Source organism: Montipora capricornis, chromosome 4 (genome assembly GCF_036669925.1).
Source record: "Montipora capricornis isolate CH-2021 chromosome 4, ASM3666992v2, whole genome shotgun sequence".
NCBI lineage: Eukaryota > Metazoa > Cnidaria > Anthozoa > Scleractinia > Acroporidae > Montipora > Montipora capricornis.
In genome coordinates, this window is record NC_090886.1 from 35,695,168 (window position 1) to 35,712,663 (window position 17,496).

The 17,496-nt window shown below is 40.6% G+C and overlaps 1 protein-coding gene across 1 annotated transcript; it reads left to right on the forward strand.

Annotated features, from left to right (window-relative positions):
- Positions 1 to 1,750: 1,750 nt before the first annotated feature.
- On the forward strand, positions 1,751 to 16,793 carry LOC138046609 (uncharacterized). Its single transcript, XM_068893215.1, has 9 exons — positions 1,751 to 1,988; positions 5,089 to 5,126; positions 6,879 to 6,932; positions 7,803 to 7,856; positions 9,069 to 9,246; positions 10,929 to 11,030; positions 13,874 to 13,949; positions 14,934 to 15,027; positions 16,743 to 16,793. Exons 1-9 carry the CDS (start codon positions 1,856 to 1,858, stop codon positions 16,791 to 16,793), a joined length of 780 nt encoding a protein of 259 aa, XP_068749316.1. The 5' UTR covers positions 1,751 to 1,855.
- The last annotated feature ends 703 nt before the right edge of the window (positions 16,794 to 17,496 follow it).

A 17,496-nucleotide genomic window follows, 5' to 3' on the forward strand; every position in this document is an offset into this window, starting at 1 on the left:
TGTGGTTAACATTGACAGCGATCACAACGAACTCTCTACTTTAAACACAGCGGATGACTCACCTCAGGAAGCTGGCGAACTTTTTCTCTCATATCTAAACGTGGAAGACTTACTTGAAAGTTCAAGCACCGAAGCTAAAGTGGTAATTGTTAACCCGGGTGGTCGCGTTGAAACGTTCAGCTCGTTTCATGATAAGAAGAAATCGATAATAGTAAATCTGTGCTGAAAATAATGGAAAACGGTTGCGAATTTGACATTCTGTGTGTGATTCGTCGACCACAATCGCCGACACGGCTCGATGTAGAGCACTGTCTTCTTTTAAAGCGGCAAGGAATGCCTTTTCTAACACCGTCTCAGCGGAGCAATAGAGAAATTGAGGTGGACTCTCTCGAACCGCATTCAGTGCTTCCGTCGCAAGTTCCATTGCCGTGCAGTTCAGCGACAACATTTCGGAAATCTGGTCGTCTATAATACTTTTCAACGGGGCAATGACAATCACACACGTTTTCGATGAAGAGATTTCTTCTTTGGCAAGAGCGATGGCAGTATAGATCATGCTCTTGCCAAAACCTGTTGGCAAAATTGCCATAACGTCTCTCCCATGAAGAAGATTGTTAATGGCCGTTTCCTGCTCTGGCTTCAAGACAACTGCACTATTTCCCGACGAATATTCAAGAGCGACAACGCTCTAGTTAATGCTTCTGCCACATTTTGATTTTGTTTTGACGAGAAGATTTGTTCAGTCTCTCGAAACTCTCCCAAGGGAAATATTTGATTGACGGGCGAGCATTCTGAACCAATCGGAACGATCCGTACGCTGGCATACGGACCGACTCAAAAAAGCCCCCCGTCTATGCAGGCGGTTTTTCAGTTGCTCCTGCCCCAATCTCCTCGCGGTTTTTCTGCCCTCGCCCGCCTTTATTACTTAGCAACCAAAACCGCCATGCTACGCAGGCTATAGAAAATTCGTCCGGTACCGTGTGAATGTAGCCTAATCCTCTGGGAATTGAGCTCAATTATCATGTAAACGTTTTCTTTCCTTTCGGTGGAAAAAGAAAAAAAGGGTTACTGATCACGTCAGTGAAAACACTCTATTCTTAACTCTCGAAGAGCAGTTAAAACGTCGTTTTTACTGTTTATTAATAAATATAAATTTTAAAATAAGTAACACAACGCCAATCATATAGCGGGAATGTGTTCCCTGAGCGTGGGCTATCCACGTCGAACACATTCCGGCCACATGATTGGTTGTTGCCTAATCTCCTTGGGATCTGTACAGCGTGGGAGTCGATCTAAAAATAACTTGAGACATATTACCTATGGAAAAGGGCATGTATGGGGGGGGGGGGGATTCCCTCTCGTCCCTCTTTATTTTTTCTTGGTGAAAGATAACATCAAGCAACGTTTCTTCACCACGAGGTAGCCTCATCCCCAGGTTACCTGCGGGCGCTATGCACAAATATGAGAACACATAAGCATGTGAGAACATCCAAGATTCATGCTCCCCAGCACGCTTCCCGATTGCCGACAAATACAGGAAGCAAGGTTTGGGTGAACTTTAAATTAATTAGGGGTGGGGAGGAGGGAGACATCAGAGCCTTAACTAGGAAAAACTTTTGGTACCTCTCTTTCAGCTGCTGAAACAATATATGATTGGAATCTTGGTAAGACTTAAACACTGTTCAACATTATTTCACATTTCACTCACATTTCCGAGTCAATCTTACGAACATATTATTTTCAAGGTTTTGCATCCTCAGTATGCTGTTGTGGTGGAGGCAGCGCTCAACGACAAAATATCTGCGACAAGCCGTCAAATCATGCAATTCCTGACTGTTATCTACCACTAGGGTTAATGACAGAGGGAAATAAATCCCAATCCCCTCACTGCGTCAAACACTGCAATATATCTGTTCTGTGTATGGGTAAAGCCAGAGCACCAAGATGGCTAAAAGCAAGATGGCCCAAAGCAAGACGGTGCAAAAAAGGTATGTAAATACTTTAGTCGAGTGATAGCAATTGAATTGATTTGTTATACCTCTAAACTCAAATACGTTTTCGATTGGAGGAGAATGCGTCAGGTGCCAAGGGTAAAAACTCACTGACTCCCGAGAAAAATAGAACAACTTGAACTGTCGAGTCGCACATGCTTAAGGTGAATATTCGACTCGTTCTTGTCGAAGTGACAGACGAAAAAATTAATTGTTTTAAAGAAACAGCATATTTTTTTTCAAATAATCACCTATGTAATTATATTAAAACAATTATTCACCTCGGGCTCTGCGAATATCGGTGAATAAAAACCGAGACGAATATTCATCTCGTCTTCTGCGAATAATTGTTAAATAAAGTAAAATGGTGAGGTGCTACCCGTAGATAATTTGTTGTACCTTTTATCTGGGAGGTGTTTATTAGCCACAGGATAGGCACGTTAGTTGATAAAAGGAAAGCAAGCAGAAAGACTGGATTCTGCTCTTATTTGATTTCTTTGTAAGAATTTTTCATGCACCCGCCGTCGCTAAGGGACGTCATGCTTGCATCCAAGAGAGCTTGCAGGGTGTCATTATAATATGTTACGAGTTCCTGAAGGTCATCTGATGGATTCTTGCATAACTCAGAAGAAGCCAAGTCCTCATTGAGGGATTCTGCGTTAACTAAGTGCAGCTTTCTGTAGGAAACGTTCCGTGCAGTAAGTGGTGGCTTAACAGAGCGGATAGAGCACAGCACGTCTGCATGGTCTGAAATATACCGGCTTAAGCGCGGGGAAATACTAAGGGTGCATTCTTTTGGGAGAATCCTGGCTATTCTCATTCCGGATTAGGAATAACAGAATTCGTGGAATATCAACTCGCAAGAAACGCATATTCTGAAAACGGAATACTATTAGCGAAGGTGACCTGGGAACTATTGTATCTGTGCATGCCCCAGTTCAGCGTTGGCACCGCGACTGAAAAAGGTTCCCGAAAGTTTGGAACACGAAATGGTGATATATGGCCATAAGTACCAGTTTTTTTGCCGGTTTCCTCGATTTTTCGGTTTTCTTAATTTTTTTTTTTTTTTTTAATAAATAAACTTTAATATAATACATTTCACAAAGTAGATAAATGACAGAAATTTCCTTCAATTGCTAAAAACCTTAATGGAGAAAGATGAAGAAGAATTTTTTTGTGCTTGTGAGTGCTTTGCGTAGTGCAAGACGGCGGCGTAAATATGCTCGGATACAAGGGTTTGTAGAGGAAACCAATTAATGCCAACGTCATTTCTTTTGGCCCAAGCAAGGGCACTTTTTTTAAAATAACACAAACTGATAGCTCTTCTTGTTCTAGCACCGGTAAAGAAACAGAACAGAAGTCAAGCATACCTGCATCTACGGTATACATTTTGGATCGCTATTCCATTCAAGTTTTTACAATTTTCAAGCTGCCGGCGGGCGACCGGCCGGCCGCGTATCATTTCCCGCCAAAAGATTCCCTAAAGAACGCATATTCTGCCTATTCGGAGTGAACTGATATTCCGGTCATTCCGTTCATTCTGCTATCGGGAGCAGAATGAAGGGAATAGTATTCCGTTCATTCTGAAACCGGAATAGGTCCCAAAAGAACACGAATGCCGTCTATTCCGTGTCTTCCTATTCCGGAATAGTACCAAAAGAACGCGCCCCAAGCAACTGATCAGATTGGCGTGTAATGATTAAGGTCAAGGGCGTGGTCATGTTAGTGAGTTGGGCCAGTGATGTGTTGTTGAAGTCCGTATGACTTCAGTAAATCTATCAGTCTTTTGCAATCAGCGTCCAACACATTATCCACATGGATGTTAAAGTCCAGGCTGATAAGATATGCTGCTCTCGGCATAGAGCTATGGACTCCAGATTATCTGCGAACTCCGATTCAAAGGTACTCGGAGGAACCTTGTGCTCATCGGAGCTCGGTTTTCGAGCGGAGGTTGTGTGAACAGGGCTGTTGATCGATCCACTCAAAAAATTCAAAAGATTCTTTCTCGCCCGCATCGATCTTTTGTACATGAGAGTCTCTATACAGAAGCGCCGTTCCGCTACCACACATAAATACATCCATACATGCTTTATTTTAACAAGGTAAAACCTTAAGTAAAAATACAATAGGTATAGTACAATAAAATTAAGTATCTACTCTAGTAATAAAAATACTGTTTTACAAGGTTGCCTAACTCTCATTTTCATAAAATCGGTTTATTTCTTTTTGAAAAGATTTAACTGATTCGATCGTACGTTGGGTAAGCTGCGCCATTTTGAGGCCGCACTGTATCTAAAACTCTTTTTGAAATAGTTGGTATTTGGTTTGGGCAAATGAAGTTTCATTTCTAAATTCCTGACATTATAGTTTGTGGTGCGAATTGAGAACAGGTCCTGTAGATAAGTGCAGCAAGTGCGTGTGGGCCCTCAATGCGCTCGGTCCGCACTATCAAGACCTCGGGCCGATATTCTCCAAGTACGGCCTTCATCATAGGTCAATAAAATATATATAAACCGCAAATTAATGTCACGGACAACAGCAAAATACATTTTGTGGTTTGTGATTTAGGCTCATTTTCCACAAAGGAGTGTATGGGAAGGGAGGGAAATGAAATTCACTTTAGATCTCGGGGATATATATTTTTGGCAAATTCTATTTTGTCTTATCCCTTTGGTGGTGTTCTCGGCCAGTAAATTAAGGATACAAATTAAGGTTGAGCTACAAAAAAATTAAAGTCAAAAGACTAATACTGCCAAGAAAGAGGAATCTTGATGTCCAAAAAACCGTCTTGGTGCTGTATTACAGTGCTTATCGGCAGTCATAATTTCAATAATAATGGCCGTTGTCACACTGAAGACTAACAAATCGTCCTAATGTTTTTTCGACTAATGTTTATTAAAAGCGACCGATTTCGCTGCAGTTGTACTGTCATGCGTCAAGGCATGAACCTTTGAAAATTGTGATCATAGATCTCTTTATTCTAGAACCCAACTCATCTTTTGCCAACGGCCTTTCTTTCTCGCTCTCAATTTTTTTTCCAAACGAGATAAGTCTTAATTTTTATGTTTATTTTTAATTTTCTTGATTAAATGAAAAGGAAAAACTCAAGGAAATGGGACAAGAAGAAGCCCCAAGGTATAGTTTTATTGAAAAAATAATGAAGTATGAATATTGATGAACATTTATTACCTGTCGAGTGCTTTTTTTTTCCTGTTCGTAGTCACAAATGTGCATACCCCACGGATATTGAATTAAGCTCCGCTCGGGTGAATCCAATCTACGAAATATCTAGATCTTGTTTCGTTCTTGTGTGAACATTATTTTGCATTGAACGAATACTCCAATCGACATGCTTCTTGCGAACCAGTTTGTTCAGTCGTTCGTTCGACGTAGAAAAATGAGATAACATAATCGCTTTCAACTGACAAACAAAATAAAAAATGACATCAAGTTAAAAAAAAAACAGCTGTCGACGTCACGAGGACTTCGCTGTGGTCCCCCATCCAAGTACTGTCCCCATTCGAAGGGGCTTAATATTAGCTGACACTTAGACTAGCATCAAGGATTGTGACCTTTGTGCTAAATTCGCGCCCATCTTGTCGAACCTTACAACGCTTAAAAGAAAAAAACATGAAAACAAACAAAACCCCGGTGTCTTGCCGTTATTTTGTCACAGATGTATCCTCTGTTTCATGAGTTGTTGGTAACACGCAAGGTAACTTTGATCACAGGCGGCCGCTAAAATCGATGTCACTTTCGTTTTTGCGATTTTACTTGTACAACCAAAAGTACGATAAAAAAATTAAACGTAGCGAAAATCTTCCAAAAGGTTTTTAGCTGATGATAACTTTTCTTATTACATCCATTTAGAAATTACCGGTGATCCTTGCAATCTGATTGGCTCTCAGCAGTGCGATTGCACTACCACACGTACGCAATGCGTGCCTATTTTTATAATATCCCGTATCTCGTCAATTTTCCCCTCAAATATCCTGATCCCTATAATTTTTTACCTAAATGTTCCGTATCTAGTAGTAATGAATTATCACTGGGAGCCCTCACTCCCAAACACCCCGGGCAGAAGTAAGTTGTCGGAAGAGGCGAGACCAGAGGCGGAAGGAGTGGGAGTCATGGCAACACGCTGGCGATCGCTGTGGGGAGGTGGGAGGGTCGAACGCCCGACGTCCGTTCAAAGCCAAAAAGAGGAATAAACGGGATAAAACAAGCCTATTTATGCCAAAATGGTAACAAATTATGCAAATAGGGTTCTCCCATGGAACAACAGATGCACGGAAATTCTCAATTTAAAATCTCAAGGGAATAAGGGGCGTTTGTACATGATGGCCCTCAGTGAGAATAGCATTAATAATAAGAGATAACCCCTATTTCTGTTAGTTAAATGACAGATTTATCTTTTTGGTAAACATTCGCCATTTTCCGAAGTTTACCCGTGGTTGTAGTTCACTGTAACTGGACAATTTGTGTTAAGTGTTTTTGCATTGCATCCCACGGATACGCCTTATAGGCTTCTTGTTGTAAATAACCCTGCGTTTACACAAGGCCCGTAAAGATGGTGAACACTGGTGTTACTTCGGTGGCTGGGAAAACACAAAATTGAGGCTTTTCAGAGACACACCGGGCTTTGGACTGAAGAAGATTTCCGTAGCTAACTCGCGTCCCCGAGTCGCAAGAAAACCATTTAAGAAGGCATAGCCACAAAACGCCAAGAAAGGGGCTATAAGCGAAGCTGCGAGCAATGCACGGCGGACCATACGAATCCCCAGCTGAAATCTTAACATGACCTCTGGCGGGTATCAACAACTTTGTCAAGTAGGGTAGCCTTTAATTTGTATTGAACAAGCGAAACGTTTTTTTTTTTTTTATTAGGGAACTGTCTCGAAAATTTGCGTAACTCCCCAAGGAAAAACATCTGCGAGAGAGGTAGTAGCTATAGGTGTCAATTAAATAGATTCACTTCGGTGGTAGGTATTTCTAGATCTGCGATGCCAAGTTCACGTTTAACAAACTTATTCGTGATCATTTTAGTTGTTCATCTTCCACAAACAAGCCCAGTTATTCTAGGTTTAAATCCACGTGATGACACGGCCATGTTGGTGAACAAAACAATAAAAAATGGACCCACAAATTTTGCGTAATAACAGAGTCAAATTCCCAAAAGACATTGTACACCAACATGGACTTCGTGACGTCAGATGAAAACCATCAAAACACGACCTGGATTTTGGGGAATGTTGTTGAAGCTTAAATAGTAAACTAAATTTGCCTTGTTGGTGTACAAAACAATAGAAAATGGCCCCACAAATTTAGCTAGTTAAATGACAGATTTATCTTTCTGGTAATCTCTCGCCATTTTCCGAAGTTTACCCGTGGTTGTAGTTCACTGTAACTGGACAATTTGTGTTAAGTGTTTTTGCATCCCACGGATACGCCCTTATAGGCTTCTTGTTGTAAATAAGCCTGCGTTCACACAAGGCCCGTAAAGATGGTAAACAGTGGCGTTACTTCGGTGGCTGGGAAAACACAAAATTGAGGCTTTTCAGAGACACACCGGGCTTTGGACAGAAGAAGATTTCCGTAGCTAACTCGCGTCCCCGAGTCGCAAGAAAACCATTTAAGAAGGCATAGCCACAAAACGCCAAGAAAGGGGCTATAAGCGAAGCGGCGAGGAATGCACGGCGGACCATACGAATCCCCAGCTGAAATCTTAACATGACCTCTGGCGGGTATGAACAACTGCAAAGTAGGGTAGCCTTTGTATTGAACTAGCGAAACGGCTTTTTTTTTTATTAGGTACTTGTCTCGAAGTTTTGCAACATGCTCGAAGGAAATACAATCACGAGAAAGGTAATAGCTATAGGTGTTAATTAAATAGATTCACTTCGGTGGTAAGCATTTCTGAATCTGCGATGCTAAGTTCACGTTTAACAAACTTATTCGTGATCATTTCATTGATCGTTCATCTTTTACAAACAAACCCAGTTATTCTAGGTCTAAATCCACGTGATGACACGGCCATGTTGGTGAACAAAACAATAGAAAATGGCCCAACAAATTTTGCAAAACAATAGAGTCAAATTTCCAAAAACCATTGTACACCATCGTGGCCTCCGTGACGTCAGATAAAAACCATAAAAACACGAACTGGATTTTAGGAAGAAAACTAAAATTTGCCGTAGTGTGTTGACGTTTTCCAAAGAACTCAGTTGAGACTTGGTTGCTTTACACAGCAGATTCTTGTAGAATGCGACACCAACGAAAACGCGACAATACAATACATACCCAGTCCCCCATAGGGGCTTTTCAGCACCATTGAAACATGATAAATGAAATGACCGAAAAGAACAACAGCAACTGTTAAGGATCCCAACTGGCCGCAGGCCAACCATTTGGTTATTTACAAGTGTAGTTGAACCAGGGACTACAAGGAACAAATTCAACGAGTGGTCAGAACGGGTCTTAAAGACGGGATCTCCTGATCCCAAGACTAGGACCCTAACCACTGGGCCGCACTCCCTGCACGACTTAATATAATCTCAGCCATCGTCACTGTTGTGTGACTATTTTAACCTGTTTGTATCATACAAAGTTAAAGACTTTTTGACTGTTGTCCAGGGGCCGGTTGCTCGAAGCCTGGTTAGCGCTAACCGTTGGTTAAGAGGTATCAGAACCTATAGGTTTCCATGGTATTTAACGCGGGTTAGCGCTAACCATGCTTCAAACAACCGGCCCCAGATAGTTTTCACGTTAGGTCTTCGCCGCCAAGTTGGTGGACAGAAACATACGATCTCTCATTGGCGTCTTTGTTCGACCATTTACATTTCACTTTACATCATTGTCACCTCGGCTTTGAAACTATGGAAACCTCAAATGCAGTAATTGTACAAAAATGCATGCCAAACACACAATACTCATTTTTCACTCAATAAACCTTTTTGGTGTCGTCCCTTTGCTAAACCTCTGTACTGTACTCATCGTAAGGATACAGCTATTACAACAGCACTCAGATTTAGTTCAGAAAACAATGAACACGAATGCCGTAACATTATTTTTCTTCAGAAATGGGTTTCATTTATGCGTAATATGATGGATACCTTAATCAGATCTTCTGATAAGGACGAACCTGACATAGAACGACAAAAAAATGCAATGATGACTTCAGATCTTTGCGAAAATTTTGTCGCTGCTGCCTGCTTAAATGAGTCAATGCCATTCGACAATCAAACAAGTGAACTTGGTGAGTGTCATTTTTTTTTAATGAACTGAATGGGCAACGTTTGACGATTTCACGTAATACGTCTTCTGCTGCAGATCGGAACATTACAGCAGCTACTATAGCTTCGCATGCTTTTCTACAGCAATTGTAGAAGGGTATGTGAAAAGTCCATCTAAGCCAAGAGGTGCATGGATGGCCATGAAATGACCGTTGCGGGGAAGTATAAAAAGGAATGGGTACGGAGAGTGTGGCGCAAGGAAGAAAGTATAAAGAGAGGGAACGGATAGCGAAGGATGGATTAAAGGGAGAAAGGAGGGGAGGGGATGCGCAGAGTGTGGAAAGGAGAGAGGGAGGAGAGACAGATGCATGGGATGGACTGGGAGAGGGGAGGGGTAGACAGCGGAGAGGTTGAAAGTGAAAGGGGAAGTGAAGGAGAAGGGTTTGGATAGTTGAAAGGAAAGAGAAGGGGAGAGTAGAGAGATTATGGAAGTCGGGAAGGGTATAGACTTGCCACAAGTCGACCTCACGATAATCCCAGGAGAAAATGTTTTAGCGAGCGAATTGTGATTTTTCGTACGCGAAGTAAATGAGCGAGCGACGAAGTCGCGAGAGGTCGACTTGTCTCGCGCCAAAAAGCGAATGACGTCGTTCGCAAGTCCTGCACTTGATGGCGCAATCCGACGAAAACAGTCATGTTTGCTTCTACCAAATCGAAAGTGGAAATTTGTTGACTTTGTGCTAAAGGTATCAGAAACAAAGATGAAATAAAACGAAAGCTTATTTTCAATCTCGAGTCGCCGCTTGGAAAGATCTCCAGTGTCATTTTTTGGACCAACACTTGTGCCGTGATTTGTGCTGATAGAAACACTAATTCGAAAGATTAGCAAGTAAAGGAAAGTTTCGAATCGTCAAGAAAGTCAATTGATTTCACTCATGAAAGATCAGGTAGGCTTCAGGTGTAGGAAACGTACTAGACCGGGATTAAAAGATACATCTTAGTGAAACTTAAGCTTACCATTAAGCGATGCAATGACTCTCATCGATGAATACACGTGCATTTTTAATTTTTTTGTTCCATTCGACGAAAAATGTGTCGATAGTCGTTGAGAATCGCCTCGGGACTTCCAAACACCAGTTTATACTTAAGATTTTAAATGTGTTGTCTCCTACATATGACGCTCTAATGCCACGACAATTGCGGCTGGAGGCCAAATCTTTCGTGATTGAAATCAGTGGAACAATTACGAATACGATAGCATTGCAATCCTCTCCAAGTAAACGACCAAAAGCGTACGAGACTAGTTCAAAGGTCAGACTTTTCCCAGCTCTGGTTGGAGAAGACACAAACAGATCTATGCAAGACAGATATTCTTGAATTATTTTCCTCTGATAGTCGCGTAATTCGGAATATCTAGCATGTTGGAAGTCACGCTTCACTGCGTGTGGCAAACTTTGATTGACAACTCTATCCCCTGGGGTCCACGAGGGCTACTCTGATTGGCCTAGCTCAGCGACCCGTTTTTGGGTCGCTAAAATTGGCGCCAATCAAGTGTGAAAAGTCCTTCGTTCCGCGCGTATCTAGACGAAGGACTTTTCGAAAGTCTAGGAAGGGTAGGGCTGGGCGATAAGAGCTTGACAGAAAATTTGACATGTATTTTTAAAGAAACTTTGTCGCTTATCGTATCCATAACTTTTTCTTGAAGATTTAAACGTGACTCGAATTTTCAGAGAGGAGATGTTTGGATTTGAGTTCAATGGGGGCGATTGGATTACGATTTCAGTTGACGATACTGATGAAACCAACGGTGAGCTCTTTAAGCTGCTTTTAGAGACAAATGGTGCATCATTTAACTATAACGCGAACATGGAACATTACGAAAGTTATGTCATGGCTTCGGGTGGTTAATCCATCAGATCCACCTAGAAACACATGACCTTGAAACGTGTAACTTTCAAGTCTTTTTTTTTTTTGGAACAAAGCTGGGGATATTAGGACACCGATTCTACGCCCAAATATGGACAAAAGTGAGATCGAAGCTACACGCGCGGAAAAATGTATGAGCTATGTTACATCCAAATAAGGAAATCTTTGCATTTAAAAAACCCCAGCTCTGAACCAGAGTTAAACGCTTTAAGATCACGAGCATTTGATCCACCTTATTATATCCTCAGAAAAATATCGTGTTTCTTATTGGTCAATGACGAATGCACTAGGTTATAAAGTGCAATGCGGAAGTTGCTATGGGAGCACAGTGATGGAGTATTTTCAATTGTGGAGTATATAATACAAAAAAATCGTGTTAAGTTGAGCATCATTTTGTGATTTATGTGCTCATGTGATGTTTTGAAACTTCTCAAAATTGCACAAGCCGTAGGCACTCGCGTTTATACTATTACTTTTACACATATGTTACCAACCGAATTCGAGATCCGAACTGTAAGTTACAGACCGAGTTTTTCCGTTGATTTATGGCAAAGGAAAGGAACTTTATTTAAGTATCTAGTCCTTCTAGCGCTGGAGCACTAATTGGGAACATTGTAAACTGGAATTAACAATGAAAGCAAATCAAGTCAGATGTTGGTTTTTGAAGAGAGGGGAAACCGGAGTACCCGGAGGAAACCTCTCGGTGCAGAGTAGAGAACTGACAAACTCAACCCACATATGACGCCGAGTCTCGGAATCGAACCCGGGCCACATTGGTGGGAGGCAAGTGTTCTCACCACTGCGTGCATCCCTGCACCGCACTAGCGCGTAAGCTTTTATAAATTGTGTTCGTAAGAGTAGCATATTATGCTACTAGCAGTGCCCATTTTTTGCCCAAATGACTCAAATTATGCTCGCTTTCCAAATTATGCCACAGTTTCTTAATTTTTTTTTTCATTTTGCAAATGAGCGAAACAAGTCCAGAAAATGAATCACGATCGCGTAGCAAAACGTTTTTGATGTCAAAAGCTCATCCTCTCTTCACGGTACTTTGCTTTCTTTGTCTTAACGCAACGGTCTCTGGCTATGTTTGCTGGTTCTGGTATGGTCTCTAGCTGCAAATATCGGGCAGTATAGCAGACGCCATTTTGCAAACTTGCAAATGAGAGGTACTGGGACCAAAACCATAAAGCAACTTCCGGTCACAATATAGCAACTTCAGTCATCTCGTGCCAGAATGCCAGCCTCTTAGGGAGGCTCTCTCTCCGTTTCTAAACCGCGAACGCGGTTGGTCTCAGGCTTATCAATATCTACCGACTATGCTAGAAGTGCTGTTTTTTTTTTAAAATCTGCAAAAATCACGCTAGTTTCCACCAATTAAGCCGAAAATTATGGCAGCACAATCAAAAGCCTAGAAGCGCGAAGCTCGCGAAAAAAAAACCAGGCTCTCGAACTTACAATACGGACCAAGAAAACGAGTTTATTAACATATTTGCTAAATCTCTGGGGTAAGAAGGCGTGCGCGGTAAAGGAAAGTAGTTAAATTCAAGCGGAAAGTTCATGACCAGCCCTAAAAATCTGAAAACGAATAAATCTTGCTAGTTTTTTTAATCAGTTGCTTGCAAAATGTAAACAGTTTCACAAGTTTATTTGGCATAAACAACAACTTGCTGAAAAAGGTTGCATCAAGACATTCGAAGTCAATGTCACGGTATCCTTTTTATTTTCCTTCCCAACGTGTATTAACACTGGCTAAGAAGCAAACTTACACAGTGAATAATGTCGCGGTTGCCAAACATCAAGAGAAAGCTAACCTTTTTAAAATCAAGCTTTAGACTTAGACCATTATTCAGCAGTGATTTTATATATATACTAATTAGTTTTGGTAAATAATCGGCACATCTTCTAGTCAGTTGATCTTTAGTGGTTAAGTGGATAAAAACGGTTCCTTGAAAGTGGGTGCTCCGGATTCAAATCCTGTCCAGTGGCCGCTTTTACCTATTTTCTTTTTATCTGCTACCACAAGTCCTGGGACAGAGTGATCAAAATGGAGGATAATACTTCATTTAAGGCAAACTGACAATGAAGGATAATCCTTCATTTGAGGGCCATGTGTTAGAAAACTCTTTACTGGGTTAATCATGTATTACCCTCTCAAAATAAAGAACATTGTATTGTATTGTATTAATTGTATTGTATTGTAGATCGTGTTGATTTTTAAACTAGTGAGCCTTTGACGTAATTTTCTCCTCGATCCAGCACTCTCAAGATCTTAAAGTTAGTAATGGCAGACAATAAAATAGGAAAATTCCAGTTAAAATAAACAAGTGTCTTTTTCAAATCAAGGCCTAAAACTTTGATCCCTTAGTGTTTTAGTTAACATAGTTTTGAAATCCAAAGAAAAATAAAAATTGATTTTTTGGTCGCAGGGGTACTTTAACATATTAATTTGCGAATGCCCCGTTTTCGTGGTAAACTAGACACTCGGATCTTGGTTGTATATCCCTGCTGCGCGGGTTTGTGAAATAGCAAGTGCCTTCTCTTACGAAGACACTTCAATAGCTGATGAATTTTCATCGCTTTATGAACGGGCCATATGATTGACTGTGATTGGCCACTTACATATGAAATGATTGATTTCACGGAAACTCCATTGATTGCACTTCCAATTATACTGATGAACAAACTAGTTACTTTTTAAATTCTTTCGTTTTCCTTATGCAGGCTCGGTAGTTATGGGAGTGAGATATAAAAAACTACATAGACTGTTTACAACTGCAAACAACACGAATAAAAACAGGTATGCCCTCGCCATTCTACTTGATCACTGTAAGTCCCCCTTGGTTATATTAAGCTCAAGGCACACTTCTTAATGTTTTAAAACATTTGATGATCAAAAAATGTTCAAGCCGAGAGACTGTGTCATCATGATCTTTTGAAACTGGAAAACGGTCATTTCACGTCGTTCAGCCACTGGCAACTTGTTGAACGGAACAAGGCTCGTCTTCTGTTTCGTTCAACTTCGCTTTCGTGGTGAATGGTCAGCTTTCAATTCGTATTCAACATTCAATTTTTTTCGGAGAAGAGCTGCAACAAGGATAAACAAACGTTGAACCTTTTTTTTTTCGCCAGCTCTCGGCACAATAACGAAATCTCGTAATCTGCGAAACCCTGAATGTATCTGTGGTGGTTAAGGTGCGCCTGGAATGCCAAGAAAAAGGTGATTTTGAATGGTGAAAGAACTAAAGAACAGAGTCGACGTGTGGGGGAATAATTGGCTTTTTTTTGTTAAACGCAAACTAAGGAAAATCCAAAGTATTCCCCTACATATCGGCATGACTGTTTTGTTGTACGCCATCAGGATACGAAAAATACTACGTGGACAAAATTCCTTTGGACGGTCATTTGAAACTCGCGGTTATCCATGATTTCAAAATTACTTCCAAAAGAGATAACACATTTTAAAACTCAAGAGCAGTTCCCCTCTCCCCCACCTTATAAAGTGTTGAAAGCCTAAGTTGGGTAGGGTGGGAGGAGGGGGTGGTCACGTACATTTTATGTGTTTTGTGTCCTGTTCAACTTCTTCACGCTTTATAAATACACATTTAATTTCCTTGTTGTCAAAACGTAAAGCCAAGTAAATCATAAAGAAATTACTTCCCAACGAAGTGTCAGGTGGATCCTTCCCTCGATCGGTTTGCTGAAGTCTGATGTTAATGTCACTTTTAGTCTTGTCTCGTTATCTTCACTTCATTCTGTTTTTTTTTGTTTGTTTCTTTTACAGGACGATTAACACCAATATAATGTCAGCTTCACTATTTCCTCCTTCAAAAGCAGGATTGCTAAAAAATGTCACCTTGGTCTTTAAGAGCTTGAAGGTATCAGTGATTACATAATAAACTTATTTTGCATTATGCGTTCTCACATATGATCCATTAGAGGACAGACGCATAGCTGGCGTCATCAAAAAACAATCACAGAAGACGCCAAATTGTGACACCGCTTCGTATGCCACGTTTTTGTTCTTGCCACATTTTGACGTCATGCGGGATCTATTACTAAACAGATGCAACATGCAATTTATTTGCTAAATCTGTTCAGTCCGGTTAAAAGGCCTTTTAGTATGATTGGCTAATAAATCAATGGATCTCAACCTTTCGTAAAAAGGATCATTATCCTAAACTTATGATCTGTGATACTGATCGCTCGCCTAGCTCTGATTGCAGTTTAACTGATTTTGTCGTAAAAAAGTAAATTTGACATATTCTAATTGGAAGAAATACGATGGCGTGATCAATTTTTTTGACATTATTTTTTCTTCGTCCGTAGCATCGAAGACGCGCCTATTGTGTCTATTTGAGAATTTAACTAAGTTTAATCTTGTAGCTTTCGTCAGAGCAGAGTTTTAATTGCTTTTAATGGGATGGATAGTTGCACAAGTTCCAAGAAGTTTACTTGACTTACTTGACTCTAGCCCGCAGGAAATGATAGAGAGTGTGTGTCCTGGGATCTCTCAGAATGCAAGTAAGAAAACTTAAAATGTAGATGGCAGATTTTTCTTAATTTACTCAATCGAAAAAAAAGCCAAAAAATTCCATACTGATTTCCAGCCTTTTAAAAATCGGAATTTTCACTTTCGGGGGACGGGGGATACAAAACCGCGCTCGTAAGGAGACTGGGAATAGCATGCCAGTGACGTCAATTGCCCGAAGAGGAAAATACCATAATATTCTTTGTTTGTCTGTCCAAATGTTGCATAAGCATTGTTTCCAGCTTCTCTTGGGGCTTGGTCCCAAGAGAAAACAAAAACAATGATTACTCAAAAATTTGGGTGGAGAAACAAAGATGATTATGGTATTTCCCGCTTCGGGCAATACGGCACAGACAGCCGTCAATTGACGTCACAGTTGTGCTATCACCAGTCTCCTTACTAACGCGGTTTTGTATCCCTTCTTCCCCGGAAGCGAAAACGTTAATTTTTCATTCTAAAGGCCGCATGGCAGGAGAATCGATATGGAATTTTTTTCATTGTTTTCATCTCAGAAAAATCTGTCATAGACACTTTAAACAATATTTGTGTAATATATAGATTTAGCCAAGCCTAAAAGCTGAGCTCTCGGCTTATTTATTCTTACAATAGGTTAACCTGGCTTGAGCCTGCGATCCAATCGAAACCCAGTACCTGGTCAGTGGTCAACAGCTGACCTCGATGAGCTCTAAACTTGAGCCCTCGACATGGTCACGTATTACTACTCAGCCGATGCTTTGTTTTGACAAGTGTCAATTGATCATAAAATGATTTACGTAAACTAGCTGGAATATAGTCGCCTGGTTAAGCTCTAAACTTGAGCCCGCGATATGGTCACGTGATTCTGGTCACATTGTCATAAATGGAGGGGTGGACGTATGGTCATACAGGGACCAAAACCAAATTTTCTCGAACAGATGAGTTACCATATTTCTTACCCTTGGTCCTTCGCGCGCGTGGACAAGAGCTCATCAAGGGGGTCTCTATCTCCACTAATTCCATGATTTAACCCTTTTCCGAATTTTTATTTTTAGTTTTATTTTATTTTATTATTTGTTTTTTTAGGAACAGGTTATTCCCGCGAAAAGTATCATATTTCCTTTGATGCTGAGATAGCTTTGTTTTGATTGGCTTTTACAGCAGTGGACGTGCTGAATCTCCCAAGGGAGGCGTCCTATAAATAAAATCGAGCCAATCATGACGCACAGCGCGGGAAACGCGCGGGAAAATCCGAATAGTTTCCTTGGTTGGCTCAGACGGCCGCTCGGGAATTTGAGCTTATCACCGTGCGCAGCACTGCAAAACCAAAACAATCCCGAAATTACTTTCGACACCAATTGAAGATTCATTTTACAAACTGTTCAATGGATATTAACTAATATTTCTCTATTCATTAAGATGGTCAGGGGACGGTTGTTACCGCGTCAATTTTACACCCTTCAGCTCAGAAACAGCGTGTGTTTGCAACCATTCAACACATTTTGCAGTGCTTATGGACCTCACAAATGTTGATCCTAACCTGGTAAGTGCACATAAATCTGTAATCGTTTCCATAATAATCAAATAATTTCATAAAACATCATGTCGTGTATGAGACGAGAGAAGCGAGACCAGCACTACAAGATAAGCACGGTCTGAATTACAAAAGTTATTTTAAAATTGAGCACCGTTTGTATTTATAGAGTTCAAATAGGCTAAAGTTTATACTTTTGTTTTATAAATACCAACAGCAACTTCCAATATATACAATGTATATTTATTATCTATGTATTATGTGTTAGAAAAAACCATAAAAGACAAACCGAGCAAAATAACACAC

Excerpts from the sequence above, each read along its gene's own strand:
- LOC138046609 (XM_068893215.1), top strand. The coding sequence starts at position 1,856 with ATGACAGAGGGAAATAAATCCCAATCCCCTCACTGCGTCAAACACTGC. Across the intron at positions 5,127-6,878 it reads GGACAAGAAGAAGCCCCAAG|GGAACTGTCTCGAAAATTTG; the intron begins GTATAGTTTTAT and ends TTTTTTTATTAG. Across the intron at positions 6,933-7,802 it reads GAAAAACATCTGCGAGAGAG|GTACTTGTCTCGAAGTTTTG; the intron begins GTAGTAGCTATA and ends TTTTTTTATTAG.